This window comes from Alligator sinensis, unplaced genomic scaffold (assembly GCF_000455745.1).
Source record: "Alligator sinensis unplaced genomic scaffold, ASM45574v1 scaffold150_1, whole genome shotgun sequence".
NCBI lineage: Eukaryota > Metazoa > Chordata > Crocodylia > Alligatoridae > Alligator > Alligator sinensis.
Genome location: NW_005841840.1, coordinates 3,679,686 through 3,699,894, shown reverse-complemented (window position 1 = coordinate 3,699,894; position 20,209 = coordinate 3,679,686). Strand labels below are relative to the sequence as shown.

Below are 20,209 nucleotides of genomic sequence, written 5' to 3'. Positions count from 1 at the left end.
TGCCCCTTTCCAGTCCACATGCATTTTTCCTTGCTAATGGCCTTGTGTCCCAGGCACTAAAGAAGAATTAGTTATACTATTTTAGGTGTCCTGCTGTCTCCCACGCCTCTGCAGTCAAGTCTTTAACAAGTGTGCTTATGTACATTTTAAATACACTTGCAGCCAGAATAGCATTTACTGTGGTTTGGCAGGTCATTGTACTAGACCCCCTCCAAACCATGTTGGAACATATTTAAGCTGCAGTTGATTATATAAGTGGTAGATGAATTTTGTTCTAAGGTCCAGGCCAGTTTGGCATCAATGGTTGCAGTAGAAGAAATGTATAATGCTGAGTGCCAGGCCTTAGAACTTGAATTTCAAAAAGTGTTATTTTTTTTGTGGCACTGAAGGTCACTTTTGAAAATATATGTGTATGTATCATGTTTTGTTTTATGTACCCATTTTTCTTCCTTGCAGCTTTGTACAAAGTAAGTGCTAGAAGATTAGTGGGGATATTTAGCCACCTGGAATAAGGAGGTGGCTTTTTGAAACCCCTAGGTACTAATCACTCAGCAGGATTGAGATTTCCCAATATAGGACTAGGTAATTTATGACCTGTGGTAAGTAATGCCTTTTTTTTACTCCCTTTTCAGGGTTGTGTCCGAGACAAAAGCAGTCACATTTACACGCCCCCGGAAATACATCCTTTCATCGGGTTCTGAGCCTCCTGAGTTGGGATACGTTGACATCCGAACTTTAGCAGACAGCGTATGTCGCTATGACCTTAATGATGTGGATGTAGCGTGGTTGGAACTGGCCAACGAAGAATTTAAAGAGATGGGTGAGAAAAGCCCTCAGTCATCTTGTTATCCATGTTAAACACACCGCTGTGTTTAAAACAGGAGGCTATGAAGGCTTGTGGGTGCTAAGACTGAAGGGAGCAGTTTTTACATGTATACATTAGGATGTAATTATCTGTGATTTGATTTTTAAAAAACACCAGCCCTTACTCTCAGGGTGACATGGTTGCCACAAACTACACCTGGTGTGAATGTCAGATCTGAAGCTCCCTTTAAGGTCAGTAGATTTGCACCTGTTTAGGCCAGATGAGATCTTGGTCCCAAGATTTTACTTTCTGCCCCTTGCACCCCTCTGTATGAATTCTCACAGAGCTCTTTCTGTCACCATTTAGCTCCTTAGAGAATATCAGGGTTGGCTGTTCAAGTAGTGAGTCTGTTCATCCACCCATTCTTTTGTTTTGTTCCTGTTTCCCTTTTAGGTAGCTGTGTCTATTTTTATGCCAGGAATGAAGTAGAAACAAGTGTTTGGGAGGTTTAAAAGCAGAAACCCCACTGAGGTTGCTCAGTGAGTGAGACAGTAAAGAATGAGCTTGGTGATTCATTTGAAAACCTCCCAAACACTTCTTCTACTGTGTCCTTAGTTTCCAAACAGGAAAAAAATGGTTTGTTTCCTGAGTCTGAGAGTTCTGTTCCCCCAAGGAGGGGTGGTGTGTTTGAGAAGGGAATAAGTGGAAGCACCTTGTTGATTTCATTGAGATATTGTTCAGGACAGGACGTACGTAAGTTAGGACAGAGTTTTGACCACAACGTTTACACGTGGGGGAAAAAATATTATGCCAAATGGAATAGGTTTTGAGCTATTGGGAGGCACAGATAATACTGTCAGTTCTTACTTTGTGACAGTTCCCTCATTTGGGTTAGAGTTGTAGTTTTATGGGTTTACCTGGACATGGCCCAGGGACCCACATGGTCAGAAGACCTGGTAAGCCAGGAAGGGGTTTATAAATCAAATATACATTTAAAAGTTTATCCTGGAAAAAAACAACAAGACACGCACAATCAACAAACAAAATCATCAGCTCACCATTGGTCATTTTCCCCAACTCTCAGAGATGGATTTGGAAGACCAAAGATGCGACTTTAGCTTCAAGTTACATTTCAGGCTTATTTTTAAAAACCTTTCAGCTGTATTTAAATAAACTGTAAGAAGAGAGTAGACAGGCTGAGAATCAGGCATTCTCTCCACCTTTCTCTCCTGCCCTTTTTCCACAGGGAAGGAAGAGAGCTGTTGACCTTGTAGCATAGATTACAGCAGTACCGTACATAAAGTACAGTATGACATTAATTCCGTTTGTTGGAAGATCTGTGTCTTAGGCACTCAGCTCCTGCAGATTTCCTTAAATACTTAGGGCCAGATTTAGCTCTTTGTAATGCCATTATAACTTAAGTGGAACCACACTGATAAAACTTGGGATGCATTTTGGTCTTCTGTGATTTAAAGCAGCATGGAATACCTAGACATGAACCTTTAAAGTCAGAGTCTCGTCCTTAATACTGAACTGTCTGGATTCGACAGGTTCTACTTAGATGCTTAACATTCTGTTGTTATAGATTTTTGTGGCTGATCTGCTAGCGCATAGTAGTTTATTTGCTATAAATCTGTACACATGTAGTTATACAGGAGGGAAGTTACCGTATGTTCCCCAGCCGACAGTGCATGCGGGACCCTGATGTATGATGTTTGAGTACGCTTATCAGATTTTAATTTCTATGGATATAATTTATGGCCAGTAAAAAAAAGAAACCTAAGCTGCTTTTTAATCTTCAGCAGTAGGATTTATTTGATGCCCACCTGCAGTTGCGAATTCCTTTGGTTAACTATGGTGCTCTCTGGAATGCTTTTTGATGTTTAGAATGCATATTCTTTTTCCAAAAGAGCAAATGTAAATGATAAAACTTAAAAAAAAATCCTTAACATTTCTGAACTTAATGACCATTTAATCACAATATAGACCAATTTGTGTAGAAAATTTCAGGCAACTAAGCATGTCTTGTAGGTGATAGAACAGTTTACAGTGGAATTGAGTGCCAGTGTTAAACTGCTTTTTAACGACATGCTGTACTAACTCATCTTTCAGTCCATCACCTCCTCCTTTGTCACTGGGGCAAAATATCTTTTGCTCCAAGGGTACAGAGAACATTATAAAAGTGTTGAGGGGGGAGCAGAATTTGGGATACTGTCTGTGTGGTTACCCTCTGGCTCTTCAGTTGAGAGAAGGGGTGGGCTGAACCAGGCAGGGCATGCCCTGCGACAAACGTTCTTCAGTCCATTTCCTGTGGTATGGGAAGTTATTTGGTGGGAGTACTCACTGGCATTTATACTGTAAATCTATGATCTGGGGGAGTGAGTAATTATTTTTTCACCTTTGTTTGAAGCACCTCAGCCCATGGCTGAGTGATTGACACTGAGAGTTGAGGAGAGGATTGGCTCCTTAATATGATTGTCAGGCGGCTGCCAGTTGTTCAGTATCTCCCAGTAAACATCAGTTATTGGGAGGAAGACTGTCGACGGTCTTTTTTTCCAAAATTTATATCTTGTTGCAGACTTCCAAGAATATCTCAGATTGGAAATGCTTACATTAAACTAGCATTGGAATGGGAGAAGGATTGCATTGGGGTAGCAAATACATTACTAGTTTCTGTGTAAGGAGGTTGTGTAGAAATAGTTGCATCACCAACTTGAAAGCATTTCTGGTCCTGCAAAATGGTGCAAAATCTGACATTTGGGTGCTGTATTTAGTGCTGAGTTTCTGATATTTTTTGGAATATTTGTGTCTTGGTACTACTTTTTCTTGGCTAGGGATTCTAGTTTGGATCAGGCATTATAAAAATGTCCCACTACTAATAAAATACTATTTTGTCCAGTTTAGGTTGTTGATTAGGTTGCACGTGATACATTTTGTATTTGACTGTCTCATCATTTTGACAGAATGCTCTTTGCTCATTTGTGAGTGCTTTGACCCTAGAATCACTCTCAAGAGTCAACATTTCCTGATATGGTTGATGTTGCAAAGTTGAAACAGACACCTTTAGATAATGTTGTACAACAAGGAGGAAAAGTGAGATCAGGAGCAATAAGCTAGAGAAATAGGAGCAGTTGTGAAAACTCAGCTTTCCCAATGATTTCAAAAGTTCATTTAAGTGAGAACATTTCCATTACTTTAAAGCCCCAGGGTTTTTGACATTTTTTGCCATATTTACCATGGTGAGCCCAAAACTGCAATTTATTTTATATGTTAGAAATTATCTGCAGAATTGAGGAGCCACTGATTAGCGGAAACAGGTGTTCTACGCTATTAAAAATTAATCATTTGTGTTGGATTCATTTCCTAGGGATGCCTGAACTGGATGAGTACACTATGGAAAGAGTCATGGAGGAATTTGAACAGAGATGCTATGACAACATGAACCATGCTATTGAGACTGAAGAAGGGCTTGGGATCGAGTATGATGAGGATGTCGTCTGTGATGTTTGCCAGTCCCCAGATGGAGAGGATGGCAATGAAATGGTGTTTTGTGACAAATGCAATATCTGTGTACACCAGGTATGTCCGTGGAGATAGCAAAACTTTCTGGGCAGCTTTTGTGCTAGGAGTAGGAGGGAGGTGGTAGCTCATTGCAGAAACAGATCTAAACTCTTCCTGGTAAAACAAGTTCAAGGATAACAGGACACATTCCTTCTCAAAGTGACATTAATTTTTATTAATTATGCCAAAGGCAAATATTTTCCATATGGGGAATATTTTGAAGGAACATAAATGAAAGACTGAGTTAGCTTAAATATGTAAGTCACATACTGAGAGCTAAATTGTAACAGGAAAACCAATCGACCGGAGGATGTTAGATGTAAAATAAAGTATGGGGGCTGCATATCTTGCAACCTCCTGCTGATTTTTTTCTGTGGATAAATGGTTGCTTTCTATTCACTGACACTGCTCCCTGCAACTTCTAAAAATTTTCCCCAAATGCTTTGTTCCGCTGAGACGCATGACTTTTTTTTAATTTACCCATTCACTTACCATATGAAAGCCATGAACTGCAAAGAAATCCCCCACTTTCCTTTGCGGGGGGGAGGAGGGACAGTATATTTGCAATGTTAAGTAGTTTGATTAATAAATAAAAAAGGGAAAGTGTGAAAAATACCCAACAGGTAGGAAAACAGGCAGGTTTCCTACAATAGCTTTATCTTAATAAGGAACCTGATGACACCCATTAAGTGGACAAGAGAGCATGATGTGCCAGCTTCTGGTGGAAATTAAATAAGTCTTTTTGACATGGAAGAGGAATAAATGAATTTTTAAAAATATATCTGCTTCTTTGGTTGCTCCGTATTGTGGAAGAGACCTTGCTGTGGGTCTGTTCCCAAGACTTAAAACGTTTGCTTCGTCATTTAGTGCTTGGGCAGCTGTAATGTTTGATAAGCAAAGAGCAGCCTTTTTGTTTTACTTCTTCTGTTTTTTTGTTTGTTTGTTGTTGCTTGGGATAAGGGTTATATAAATGCATTTGCATGTGTGGTAAGGAAATGTGCCCTTATCTGCGGTGCTGTGGAATGTTGCTTATCTTGCAGAGTGGCCTGAAATAAGAATTTCAAATTGGCCCCTTGATAAGCCTGTAGCTTTTCTACCTTGATATGTGAACGGATCAAATCTTACAAGCTCTGAAGGGTCAGAAGTGTCAGCAGTTTGGTCAGAGGCCTGCATTAAGAGACTGCCGTTTTTCTGTAGGAAGTAATATTTGTTATTTAATCGGCCGTACTCTCCCCTTTGAATAAGTATTGAACATCTGCCTTAGGGCAGGCAGAGACGCATTTTATTTCAGGATCTCGGCTTTTGAGTGAGATGAAAATCCAAGGTCTTTTCACTTGTGGTCTTTGAAGTGCTCCTAGTACTTTTCAGCTTAGACAACCTGGCCAGGCTTTAGCTTAGATAGCTGATAGCTCATGTAGCTGTCTGTCTGAACTCCTTCTGCTGTGTTTGAGTTGCTTAATATAGTCTTCTTCATTTCATGTTATAAAATTGTGGAAGGTTCTACATGAATTCAAGTTAATATTATTATATGGAGTCCTTGATGCTTGCAAAAGACTGGAGATAGATCAGTTAATAAAAAGATAATGTTCTCATTGTGGTTCCCTTTCCTCCTTTTTTCTTTCCCTTCTGTGTAAATGTGAGTGCAGGCATGTTATGGAATCCTGAAGGTGCCAGAAGGCAGCTGGCTGTGCCGGACCTGCGCGCTTGGTGTTCAGCCAAAGTGTTTACTGTGTCCCAAGAAAGGTGGAGCTATGAAGCCAACTCGAAGTGGGACTAAGTGGGTCCATGTTAGCTGTGCTCTGTGGATACCAGAGGTAGGTCTTGATTCACCTGATGCACCTAGGCCCCTGCCACACGTTATGTATATTACGTAATTAACTGGTTAATCCTGTAATAAATTTAGACCAGTGACATGTGCAAAGTAATTACCACATGATACAAGTGGCTGTCCATCTATAAAAAGACCCAACCAGCTATAAAGTTAATGCTTAAAAATACGTAACAATTCTGTAGCTGGTTTCTAACCAGCTTTAATGTGAATGTGTAGCCCCCATATTCAGGATTGGAGCAGTCTTGAGAAAGACTAAGTCTGCTCCAACACACCCCATCTGATATGTGTTGCTGTGATGACTGTAATGTCCCCAAAGTATTTCCTGTCAGGCAGTAGACGGGAGCACAAGATAAAAACAGAGAAATATCTATTTGCAGTCAGACACAGGGGACTTTGAGTCTGCCAGGATCGTACACGATTTATGAGAGAGAATTAATTACATTAGTATGGCCAACTGCAATACAAATGGTTTATAGGCCTAAAAAAGGTGAACTGCTAGGAAAGCTAATTTAGTGAGCATTGTTTTAACTTGTAAACTGAACTGTAGAAATTGAATAAGAGAGTGGTGGGCAGATTGGAACCTTCAGGAATTAAGGTTGCTAACATTTATATTCACATTCTCTAAAATCATTTTGAGGTAATGAGGTTCACTTTATAGCTATTTCACTTTTATTGGTGAAAAAATTGTTTAAAAACTGGACTTTCTGCTCTCTGTAAACTGAAGAATCTGGAACATATGAATTGGGTCTCGTCACCAGGCAGCGAGAGATTCCTCATGGAAGGGTTTGCTTTTACTGATTAACATTCATTGTTCCCCAACAACCTTTTTTCAGGTGAGTATTGGCAGCCCAGAAAAAATGGAGCCCATAACAAAGATCTCTCATATTCCCAGCAGTCGATGGGCATTAGTGTGCAGCCTCTGCAATGAGAAGATGGGAGCGTGCATACAGGTAAGGAATATGTGTGTGTCGTGCATGTGCACATATGCGTGTGTGTATACAGTTTACAAAAAACTGAAGAATTTCCCCAATTTGCTGTTTCATTAATTAGCACTTCCCATAGTTAACACCCAAAAATGTTGGTTTCTGTTTCCCAGGAAAGTTTTATAGCAGATGGTAGTGAAGTTTGAAATTCTTAAGGTTCCTAATTTTCACACAGTACAAATACCAAATGTGAAATGGCTGTACTTGTCATGTTATTGAAAAAAAACCAAACCATTTTGTGCTGCATTCTCTTTGCCTTTTAAATGGCATTTGTTTCTTTATTTGTTAATTTGCATGAGTCAGTAATTTGCCTTGGGTAAAATGTTCAAACGGATGCCAAAAAATCCACCTGTAGGCACCTTTGTGGTAGAGGCACCTTGTCAAAGGCGCATGGGAAAGTTAGATAACCACCTGCAGATACTATCTGTGTCCTGTAGAACTGAAACGTCTGCGCATGGCTGTGCCTCTTCTTATGTAGTCACTGACATCTGCACTGTGGAGGTGTCAAACGCTAGCTCTCTTATTTTGAGAGTCCTTCTACACATTCAGGTAAAGGCACAATGGGATCTAATGCATAATCTCTCCCCACTTGAGGGGCTCCCAGCCATGGGGGCACCCCATGCACCTCTGAGGCTGAGGGACTGTGGCTGCTGTAATTCCCTGGCCCCAAAGATTTCATGCACCCCAGAGGCTTTCACACACTTGAAAATAAGTAGATCCCCATGTGGTAAAGAATTTATCTTTTGACTGTGTATCTAGCAGCAAAAGAAGAGCATCAGTATCCTGTTTCATACCAACAAATTGCATTCTTGGCCAAAATCCAGTTTGTGTCATTGCATACTTTCTCAGTTTCAATTGGATACGGATTCTTCACTTCTTATTATAAAATGCACTATGTGGCTGTGTGATGTTAAACACTGGTTTAATCTGTCTGGAAATATTTGCATTTTAGAAACAGGCCAGGTTATTTCTTGTTTGTAGGCTATAGTTATCAGATCTATAAAGTTCTTGAAATGAAAGTTGCTAATAGATCTGATTATTTTTAATGAGAGTTAATTTTGGGAGGAATTTAACATGGTATATATTACTTGGATCCAAATCTTGGATTTGCATCTTGGATTCAGGACCCACTGAAATTACTGAGAGCGGGGCTAGAGGTGTGTTTGATGCATTCTGAAACAAGTGATGTATTTGTTTTGCTGGAGAAAGTAAGGGTAGGTGAGCCAATTGTAGGCACAGAAATACTAGCCCAAAATAGCAGAATTTAGCGTTTACATAGTGCTTTGTATTTTCAAAGCCTTTTATAGTCTTTAACAAATCGGCTATCACAGAATCCCTTTGATGTAGGTAGGTAAACATTACTATCTCCATTTTACAAATAAGGAAACTGAGGAAATTGAGCTCTTCTTTTGTGGCATGTTGCCAAAGGCCAGAATGGGTACTGGTGCTAGTGCTGGGACTGGGGGAGAAAATTCCCTAGCTTACAGCCCTTTGTTCAGATCACTGGATTGTGCCACCCTTTCCCTTGTCCCATTGTGTGTTGAGTCATGTGACTGGGGTTGCCAGAAAGAGTTGTAAAACAGCAGTTCAGCAGAAGTTCCAGTGAAATATAATGTAATAATACATACTAGCCTCCTAATCCATACATACTGAGAAAAGGAATCTCTCCACAACACTTTAACAAACTTCGCTAAAAGGTACTTGCAGATAGGTTTGTCCTCCTGGCAGCTGTTACATAATGGAGTGATCAAACTAGTGTCTTCACTCCTGATACTTATTTTCAGGAAATTTTGCAGCTTCATTGTCAGAGTATTTATTTATTTTTACACGCTTCTGAAAAAAGATTCAGTCACGTGGGGGGAATATGCAGGTTATAGTTGTCACTTTAGGCATTTTTTAAACATAATTTGGGGCAATACTCTTGATCCTAGCAGTGTGTGACACTGCCCAGGAATATTGTGGGGTATTTGCATTATGAGGATTGTGAACGAGGGAATTTTTGATGGCTTGTAAATACATAAATTTGTGCTATTAGACTTATACAGCTGGGAGAAACAGTATTTTACAGAGTTGCTATAATAAAATTGGTAATAATATCAACTAGATGAGTTGAGGGAGTGAGGCAGTCTCTCCAGAGATGTTTTATGTTATGAGATGTTCACAGTGATTTAAAAATCCAGCAGCTGGATGTGTGCATAGGGATGGGCAGAAGGCAGCTGCAGCAAGCTGGGAAAAACGAGACTGCATTTTCTTCCAAGTTCAGCAGATTTCCTTCCGATGAGACAAGGTTTCCTCTCTCCTCAATAAAACATTATCCACACTGCAAGCTAATTATCATAGGTGATAGAGGCCTGGAACCCACAGCAAAAAATATTTCTTTAGCATAATTTAAATTCAACAGGGCTGCTGGTGCTCTGTTTGTCAGCAAAGCATTTCTTTGGAGGAAGGGAAAGGGCAAAGCGGGTTTGACCATTTTTGTATTCTTTTATGTATTGATTTTATTAAAGAAAATGTATCTGAAACCTCTGTAGTTTTAAACTGTAGTATACATTAATGTGACATCTGGCTGCTGAGTCAACCTGATCAGGAAAACCCAGAGGAGAAAGATATTTGGCTTCCTTACAAAGCACTGTATAAATATCCTGGCTCAGTGCATTTCTCTTTAAGGTTAGATCACTTGGGTTAAGTATAGTTGAGTCCAGTCATAGTTAATATCAGTGACATTCATTTCCTCTTTTAATTTATTTCTTTTCATTGGGGACACAGGTGTGAATCAATAGGGGATTTTTTTTAATATTACTCTCAGTTTATGGTGGGTTATGGCCATGACAACACTTCACTAAAGAAAGTTATTTATGGTTAAAATGAAGCACTAAATTGGTTGAACTAGTGCCCATCACTCTATGATGGCTGGGTTCACTGCAGGGGAGAAGTCTTGGAAAATGACGAAAGCAGCAAATTTAAGTCTTGTTCCTCATGTGAATTAAGGGCAGTAGTCAGTGAAGTAGGGATTGTTAGTAATTTAAAACGTGACACTGTAAACTGATGATAAAAGAGAAGACTCCCACCCAGCTCTTGCCATTTGGATTGCACAGTTCCAGGTGCTGGGAGAGACTTTAATTAAAGTATCAGACTGGCTCAGAGCCACTGGGTTTTTCCCCCTCTCTCTCTGTTTCTGTTTCTCTTTCTCTCTCTCTCTAGTGCTGGCACAGCTAAAGTGGGGCTCGTTTTGCTTCTGACAGTACTGCTTTAAGTGACTAGCTCCAATCACCACAAGGAAAGTCCTTGTGAGAATTTGCTGGTTATTGAATAGCATGATAGAACTGGGAGGAGTTAATCACTCATGTCCCACTAGGCCACTTGATTGTTGCCTGAACGGAAAACATTAAATTGTAAACCTAATTAAAGGAGAGAAAAAGTACACATCTTAGAAGCAAAGATCCAGTTATGTTACAAGCTGTAACAAAGCTGCTTTGCTACAGCATTGATCCCAAGAGTCCTGGCTGCATTGGTATTTTTGTATGATGTGTGGCTTTTTATTTATAGTGAATGCATTTTTTTTTTAACTTTTCCATAGTGTTCAGTGAAAAACTGTCGGACAGCATTTCATGTCACCTGTGCATTTGACCGTGGCTTGGAGATGAAGACCATCCTGGCAGAGAATGATGAAGTCAAGTTCAAGTCATACTGCCCCAAGCACAGCTCCACCAAGAAACCGGAGGATGAAAACTTCAGTGAAAGCACCAGCCAGGAGAATGAGAATGGGATACGGGGCAGCTCTCCTCCTACCCGCCTGGAGCCCTTTCACAGCATTGAGACAAACCAGGAGGAGGCCCACAGGGTCAGTGTCCGCAAGCAGAAGCTTCAGCAGCTAGAGGACGAATTCTACACGTTTGTTGACTTCTTGGAAGTGGCCACGGTCCTGCGGCTGCCCGAGGAGTCTGTGGAGTTTCTGTACCAGTACTGGAAGCTCAAGAGAAAAGCCAATTTCAACAAGCCCTTGATAACCCCAAAGAAAGATGAAGAGGATAATCTGGCCAAGCGGGAGCAGGATGTTCTGTTCAGGAGGCTACAACTCTTCACGCATCTCCGGCAGGACCTGGAAAGGGTAAGTCACTGCGGTGCCTACACTTGCAAGGAGGAAGGTGTTAAGTTCCTAACCTAATGAACATGTTCACTGGTAATAAATATCCTTGGTCCTATCCATCACACAGGACCCTTCAAACTTTGTCCCAAGCCAGGGTTACATTGTCAGACTACCAGGACTCTGTGGACTGCATTGAAATTTAATAGAGCAGAACAGGTCACCCACAGAAATAACAGGTCCTGGCATTCAGTACTGCATCCTGATGTTTCTGGACAGTTATACTGCTGGGTGCACTGTTTATTGATGACACTGGTAGCTTTTGGGCAGCATTATATTTTCAAAATTGGAAGCTATTAACTCTTTTCATGTTGCATGTCTTTCAGACAAACTTTTGCTGTATCTTTGATTTGAGGCTGCTTGTTTTTCTATTGACGCTCTTTGCAGTCTGACATTAGCTGTTCACTGGGGTATGTTTGGTATCCAAGCACATGGTATTCTACAGAACTGGGTTTTGAATACTAAAATTTAAGGACATTGATTCGGTATTTTATCCTTAATACATCTAGCCTAACAAGGACTTGAATTCAGTGTTTTTCTCCTGGATTAACCAGTAGAGAGATTTATAGATTTTAAAGCTGGGACGGATCACCTAGCCTGGTCTCTTGTTATAATATAGGCCACATAACCTGACAAAGTAGTTTTTGAATCAAGTCTGTTGACTTGTGTTTGAACTAGAGTGTCTTGTAGAAAGACACTCAGTCTTGATTTAAACATATGGGAGTAGCCACCACATCCCTTCATAAATGCTTCCAAAGGCTAATTACTCTTACTAGAAAACATTTGTACTTAATTTTAACTTCTCTCTTCTTTCCAGCTTTAACTTTCAGCCAGTGGCTCTTGCTGTATTTTCTTTCCACAAAATTAAAGATGTGTGCAGCATCAGAAATCTTAAATTTATATAAGTACTTACAGACCATGTGCAAGTCTCCTAACCTTCTCTTTGTTGAGTGTAGTAAGTTGAGGTCCTTGAGACTCCCTCTGTGAGTTCTCTAGACATCAGGTTTTTCTTATGTCTTGTTACTGCACCTTCTCCAGTTTCTCAACAGCTTTTTTAAACATGTGGACCTCAAAACAGGGCACCTTATACAAGCGGGTGGTCTAGAAGATGATGTACATGGAGGTAATATCACTATATTGCTACTTTGAGGTGATACTTCCATTGTTTATACCTCTAAGGCTGTAAACGGACCCTGTGTTTCTCCTGAAAAGCCTTTTTTGTGCCAGGTTCCTACACATGTTCATATCCATTATCTCGCTTCAAATACCTGTGAAGCGTGCTGGAGAAAATGATAACACTTTTCTGGGACATCATTTTGTGTCTGTAAGTTAATTGCAGCTCTTTAACTTAATTGCCGTTCATTCCGTGGACAAGCTTTGTGCTCTCTCAGGCCACCTCCTGGCAGAGAAACAGCAATACAGCTCGGAAGGGCTGTGTATGTAAAGGGCTGTGCCACTCAACTGTTTTGAGCTGCATCAAAATCTTGAGACAATCAAGACTGCCTCAAATGAGCTGTCTGTTTACAGCCTAAATTTAATATTAGTTTTCTATCTGCAGCATCACAGTATTAGTTCATATTCAGCTCATTATCCAGAAGGACCACAAGTCTTTTTTTTTTTTAGACTCACTGTTTTCCAGGAAATAGTCAACCTTCCTAGTTCTGTGATGTACAACCTTGATTTAGTTGTATTAAAATTTATACTTGTGCCAAGCTTGCCAAGGGAAGACAAATCTTTATAGATGACTTGCTGGTCCTTGAATCTTTCTGCTGTCGGCTATGTGAGTGAATAAAATGCTATGATGACCTGTGTTATACAGGAGAGCAGACCAGATTTTCTATAATGTCCCTTTTCTTAAAAGCTACAGGCCTAAGAAAATGATTATACTTATTTTCTAACAGATTACTCATAAAAGTTCTGATTGGCATTGGATGATGATTTGTTCCTATGAGTCCTTACTCAAAACAACCATACATATTGATAATTTTCAGTTAACAATTGCATTTGGAGATCAGTCAGTTAGCCAGGTTTCAGTTCATTATGGGCCATATACATCTGTTACAGTATTGATATTTTTAGAAAGGTATGTTGTGTTATACTGAGTCTAAAGCCACAGAGAAATCTAAGTGTGCTACCTCAACACAGCTGTCTTTATCAGTTAAACTTGTCATCTCAAAAATAATACATTTGAATGTACAGAAAGAGGACGTGCTGGACAGTGTGTCTGGGATGTCAGCTGTGATGCTAACTTTTCATGTGGTCCAAATCAATAAGAATAAAATAAAGAGAAACAACAAATTCTGTGAAGTTAGAAATGTGTTTTTCTGTAAAAAAAAAAAAAAAAAAAAAAAAAAAAAAAAAAAAAAAAAAAAAAAAAAAAAAAAAAAAAAAAAAAAAAAAAAAAAAAAAAAAAAAAAAAAAAAAAAAAAAAAAAAAAAAAAAAAAAAAAAAAAAAAAAAAAAAAAAAAAAAAAAAAAAAAAAAAAAAAAAAAAAAAAAAAAAAAAAAAAAAAAAAAAAAAAAAAAAAAAAAAAAAAAAAAAAAAAAAAAAAAAAAAAAAAAAAAAAAAAAAAATCAAGCAATACAGAGGCTGATGAACAATAAATAATTTGGTTACAATTTTAATCCCTGCAGCATCCCCAGTAGGGATGACCTGCTTGCAAGTATGATGGTGCTTGGAAATGTGGGAGGAAGAAATTATAAACATAGAATTAATTATCCTAAGGAAAGGCCCGAGCCTAGCAGAGAGCGGACAGCGGACTTTAAAAATTCAGATTCCAGTTGACTTGGAAAAATAATAGGTAAATTCCCACAGGTAGACAAAGGAAAAGGAAGGCTGGCTGTTCCATTGAGACAGACATTGGAACCTTATCAACAAGTCACTTTAACACAATGGAAAGATAGAAAGAACTGTAAAAGGCCAATGTGTAAGCCAGAAAGCCAAAGAGATGCATACAAGAAATGGAAGGTAGGGTTTGCCTCTAGTATGAATATAAGGGATTAACATAAATATGTAGGGGCAAAATCAGGAAAGCAAAGGTAAAAAATGTTAGACGGCAAAGACCAGGTTCTACAGATGTGTCAGATAGGAAAGCTAAATCAGAGACACTCAGCACTTTGAGCTTGCTGCCCAGTGGAAAAGGTGAGTCACTAATGAAAGACTGAAAGAAGGTGGAACTGCTCAATGCCTATTTTGCATCAGTCTTCACTACTGACATCTGCAAATGTTAATAAAAATATGGAAGGGGAAGGGCTGGAAATCATAAGGATAGTGGCCTTCAGAGAACTTTTGACAACTTTGAATGAATTTAAGTCAACAAACCCAAGGCGAATTGTAGGGTACTGAAAGAACTAACTGAAGAAATCTTGGCAATGTCTGCAAAATCTTAGATGAGAGGCAAAGTCGAGTAGACTGGGGAAAGGCTAATATTGTGTCCATTTTTAAAAGGGAAGAAAAGGAGGACCCAAGGATTTGGAGACCAGTTAGCGTGATGTGAATATCTGATAAATTCCTAGAGCCAGTTTACAGTACAACCTCACTGTAACAAACCCTGTTTATTACAAATCTGTGCCTTAAAAAATCCCAACAGCAGAAAACATTTTTAAAGTAGTATTATGCAGGAAATTAACTAACCTTGTTATAGCAGACATGCTCTTCTAATGAACTTTCCTCCCAGTCGCATGGAATTTCATACAAAATGGTCAGTTTGTAAAATCTTGGAAGATTAAGAGGTGATCACTAGAAGTTAACCTGGATTTGTTATGAACAAATCATATCAAACCAGTGAGTAACAGGAATGAGTTTTAACAGAATATACCTGTATTTCAGTAGAGTTTATTATACAGTTACACAACATTTTCTTGAATAAGCTTGGCTTTATGAGCACTCGTGGTGCTCTGGTGTGGTGCCAAAGGATTGGAAAAGGGCCAAGGTGGCTCCCATTTTCAAAACAGGGAGGAAGGAGGACCCAGGAAACTATAGGCCAGTTAGTCTTACCTCAATCCTTGGTAAGCTTTTTGAGAGAATTATCCTGGCGCGTGTCCTTGCAGGGGAGATTATGCTTAGGGGCATCCCACATGGGTTCATTAGAGGCAGGTCCTGTCAGACCAACCTGGTGGCCTTCTCTGACCAGGTCACAAAATCCTTAGACGCAGGTGTAGCAGTGGATGTAGTCTTTCTGGACTTTAGGAAGGCCTTCGACACCGTCTTTCACCAGATTCTCATTAAAAAACTATGGCATTGACACCTACACAGTCAAATGGGTCACTAGTTGGCTGGAGGGCCGCACCCAGAGGGTGGTGGTGGACGGGTCTTATTCGACCTGGAGGGATGTGGGCAGTGGGGTTCCCCGGGGCTCGGTCCTTGGGCCTGCACTGTTCAACATTTTCATCAGTGACTTGGACGAGGGGGTAAAAAGCACCCAGTTCAAATTTGCAGATGACACTAAGATGTGGGGAGGAGTGGGCACGCTAGAAGGGAGAAAAAGGCTGCAATTGGACCTAGACAGGTTACAGGGGTGGGCAGATGAGAACAGGATGGGTTTCAGTACTGGCAAGTGCAAGGTACTGCACCTAGGGAGGAAGAACCAGCAGCATACCTATAGGCTGGGGAACTCCCTTCTTATCAGTGCAGAGGCAGAAAAGGATCTTGGAGTCATTATTGATGCCAAAATGAACATGGGCTGACAGTGTGGGGATACGGTCAGGAAGGCCAACCACACCTTGTCATGCATCCACAGGTGCATCTCAGGCAGGTCCAAGGAGGTGATCCTCCCCCTCTATGCGACACTGGTCAGGCTGCAGTTGGAGTACTGCGTCCAGTTCTGGGCACCGCACTTCAGGAGGGATATGGACAACATGGAGAGGGTCCAGAGGAGGGCCACTCGCATGATCAGGGGGCAGCAGGGCAGACCCTACGAGGAGAGGCTACGGGACCTGAACCTGTTCAGCCTCCACAAGAGAAAGCTGAGGGGGGATCTAGTGGCCATGTGGCCATTTACAAACTAGTCAGGGGGGACCAGCAGGTATTGGGGGAGTCCCTGTTCCCCCCAGCACTACCAGGAGTGACTAGAAATAATGGTCACGAGCTGGCAGAGGGTAGATTCAGGTTAGATATCAGGAGGCGCTACTTCACTGTCAGGGTGGCTAGGATCTGGAACCAACTTCCAAGCAAAGTAGTGCTGGCTCCTACCCTGGGGGTCTTTAAGAGGAGGCTGGATGAACACCTTGCCGGGGTCGTTTGACCCCAGTCCTCTTTCCTGCCATAGCAGGGGGTTGGACTTGATAATCTGCTCAGGTCCCTTCCGACCCTACCTACTATGAAATGTGAGCTACATAGGATTGCCAGTACGCTTGGACGCACAACTGAATGAATAACTGCAGACAGAATACCTGTCAATATATCAGTTTTTGCATAGGCAGGAGGCCTTGAGTGAGTTTTCACAGGGTTCTGTTCTTGTTCAACTTCAAACACACTTTTACTGATCATTTGGATGCAACAGTGGATGGTATGCCTGTCAGATTAGCAGGTAATACAGAATTGGAAGGAGTTGCCAACACTTTTGTGAGTAGGGTTAAAAGTCAAAGAGATCTTGATACATTTTGGAACAGAACTGTGGGGAGCAAAATGCAGTTCAACAAAGACCAGTTTAAAAAGTTGCCCATTGGAACATAAAACAAATAGAGAATAAGGGAAAGTAAAACTGCCAGGAAAGATCTGAGGGTTATGGTGTATCAAAAGCTCAATCTGCGTGAGCAATGTGATGATGTCACAGAAAAAAGTAAATATGGTTTTGGGTGCATAACAGCCAATGTACATAAGAGATGGGACATGACAGTGCTACTTCGTTTAGTGTGGGTTGGATCTTAGCTGAAATAATTGTGTCCAGTTTTGGGCATAATAAGATGGATGTAGAGAAACCAGAGAGAATCTAGAGGCCAGCAGCGAAGTTATATAAAGAAAGGTTGAAAGATTCAGGTGTGTTTAGTTTGGAGAGAAGGGGAGACATGAAGGCTGTCTGAAAGAAGATGGAAATTTTTTTTTTTTTTTGCCATAGAGGGCAGGACATGAACTACCAAAGCAAATTTAAATCTACAGCAGAGCAGATTTAGATAAACTCTCAGGAAAATCTTTCTGACTAAGAACCAAATGGTAGGGGAACAAGCTGCCTTGGGAATTTGTGGAATCTTCTTTGGAAGTTTTTAAGAAGAGGCTGCATAGGTATCATCTGCCTGGAATAGTTTGGGAAGAGGGAACCTGTGTATCTGTGCAGGGGTTTGGACTGGATGACTCCTGAAGGTCCCTTCCAAGTCTGTGATGAATCATAGGATTATCTTTGTGCTACATCTGTCATGGGGTAGCATACACAAATCTAACGCATTTACTACTTTTGACCCACGTGGAAGACTCATGAAAGACAACATATAGTACCTTAGTTCTCCAAATTTTGGTCCTGCAAGCCATAAAGCATCATTTGCAAGTTTATTTTAATAATTGAGTAGAGGAGATTGGAGGGATGGTCCTCAACGAACCCTCACTTTTCACTTTATTTGTACCCCACAACATCAAGGACCTAATGTTGATGTCCTTCCTCTATGCAGGCATGTTTCAGTGCTTCCCTGAACATTAGGGAGGTCACTTGAGCGACACAATGCCTCTACAGCTTGCTGGCTCAGGGAACAAGGAGCAAATTGGTTCCTGCATTCTGATCCTTCAGGCCAGCTTGGAGCAATTTATAGTTGGGTTTTTCTGAGAATTTCCAGTCTCTCTCGCTTTTTGTATATATTATGTGAGTATTTATAGCTACGCTATTACCTTATTGTGGGCTTTTCATAGTCCTGCCAAGTTTTTGACAAACTACTGTACCAGTGATTGGGTCTTATGGATTCATGACTGAAGCTTCCAAGTACCTTTGTGACAGCTAGGCTTTACCCAAGTTTATTAACACCGTGAATCTAAAAAGTTTGATAAAAATAGTTAGAATGTTAACAGTCTTGTGTTTACAATAAATTCCTGTGCATGCACAGGTTGTTTCTCTTTAATTTTTTTTAATGGGATTTTACTAATTATTATTTTTTTTTACTTGCAACTCATGTGAATAACATAAAATGTAGGTTTTATAAAACTCAGTGATAGCATGATTTATGTTTTCTAGGTTCGTAATCTGACTTACATGGTGACCCGAAGGGAAAAGATTAAAAGATCTGTTTGCAAAGTGCAAGAACAGATATTCAATTTCTACGCAAAGCTTGTGGAGCATGAAAGAGTTTCAGGTATGTTTCACTATTACATCTTAGCACAGAATAATAACCACAGTCATCAAACGATTTAATCAGAATATAATGCCTAATTTGAAGTGCAGTGAGAAATGGTTTATTTGTCTTACATTCTTATGCAGTCCCCTTTTGCATCAGGAAACTGGAGGCAAAGATAATCCAAACCAGGAGAAGAACCCAAGATCTATTATATAGTAAAGCAGGGGTGTTAAATATATGGCCCATGGGCCAGATGGCCTGTGGAGCTGCTCCACCTTGCCTTTGGGCTACTGGCAGGCCAGAATATGTAGGGGTGGCAATGGCAGAGGTGAGACTGCTGCTGAATCCCAGACCCCATTGGACATGACTGTTAGTGGCGGGGAGGTGAGCAAGGGCTGTGCCAACACACTCTTGCTCGCCTTGTGGTTTTTTGCACCACAAATGCTGTGACAAGCAGCTGTTTGACCTGCAGCCCTTTCCTCTGCTGCCTCAGTTGCTGGCCCAATGTAACTGCCGCTTGTTCTGCTGTTGCTGTAGTTGCAGTTTGCCCTGTGGATCCAGCTTATAAGGAGCCCTGTGGTCCTGTTCCAGCCCAGGGCATGGGTGAGTTTGATGCCCCTGTTCTAAAGCTTCAGATGTAAATTCAGGTGGCAACAATCATAAAGAACGTCACATTAGAATTGCTGTAGACACAGATAATGAAGTGGGCCTGGACTAATCAGCTATGAGGGATGGTATGGCTCTAAGCAAAGAACGGGATGAAAAATTGTTCCTACTTAACTTACTTTCTAATTCTTTGAAATTGGTATGATGAATATTTTTTCCATGCTTAATGGTAGAGACTGTTACTCATTATGTCAGTATAGTGCCCAACACAGTGGAGTCCAAACAAGTTAGGTAGATACCTTGGCACTACAAATACTTATTACTAATAACAGCTCTTTGGCCTTGGTCCATGTCATAGTGCACAGGTGTCATTACACCCTACACTGATATAGGCGCATCTGTCAAAAAAAGGTCAAGGACTCAGTTGACAAGGAGAATCTCTTCTTTGTGCCTACAAGTGTCAAGTGTGAAGCTCATTGGTTTAGGGGTATTTAAAAACTATGTACTATTGCTGTTAATGCTAAAATCATGATCTTCTCTGAAACCATTTGACTAAATCAGCATTTCCTGACTGGTGTGCCGTAACACACTTGTGTGCCGTCAGGCACGTCCAGGTGTGCTGCTGGTTTTGGATTGGAGCCACCCCCCCGCTTGCTGCTGCTACGGACACAGACAGATGGGGAGTGTGGCTCTAGCCAGGCAGGGAGGCATGGCTGCAGCCCAAAATGCCATCTGGCTGGTTGTGCGCCACCCCTCCCCGTCAGTGTCTGGCTGGCTGTGCAGCACCCCACCCCTCCCACCCCCCGGTTGGTGTCCGGCTGGCTGTGCGGCACCACCTTTCCTCCTCCCCCCACCCCCAACTCTGCATCCACTGTACCGCAGTGCTTTTTTATTTAGGTAAGTGTGCCGTGGGGTGAAAATGGTTGGGAAGTGTTGGACTAAATCATTGTAACTCAGGGACTTAATTTTATCTAGTTTTTTATTTAGTCCCTTCAACATTGCTTTCTTCATCATCAGATTCATTGT

At 40.8% G+C, this 20,209-nt stretch overlaps 1 protein-coding gene across 7 annotated transcripts in view; it reads left to right on the top strand.

The window, feature by feature from the left end:
- JADE1 (jade family PHD finger 1) overlaps window positions 1-20,209 on the top strand; it is a 59,471-nt gene that overhangs the window by 34,561 nt on the left and 4,701 nt on the right. For 5 of the 7 annotated variants that reach the window (XR_003094155.1, XM_006015612.3, XM_025204557.1 and 2 more), the window contains exons 5-10: window positions 633-820; window positions 4,173-4,384; window positions 6,013-6,180; window positions 7,031-7,147; window positions 10,758-11,288; window positions 18,478-18,595. Coding sequence is in view for 6 of the 7 variants with exons in the window: in XM_006015612.3 (XP_006015674.1) it covers window positions 633-820; window positions 4,173-4,384; window positions 6,013-6,180; window positions 7,031-7,147; window positions 10,758-11,288; window positions 18,478-18,595 (1,334 nt within the window). In the remaining variant the exon portion in view is untranslated. Of the gene's footprint in view, window positions 1-632; window positions 821-4,172; window positions 4,385-6,012; window positions 6,181-7,030; window positions 7,148-10,757; window positions 11,289-17,923; window positions 18,058-18,477; window positions 18,596-19,114; window positions 20,189-20,209 lie in introns of those variants that run through there. The other 2 variants (XM_025204564.1, XM_014520387.2) reach the window with 2 other exon arrangements.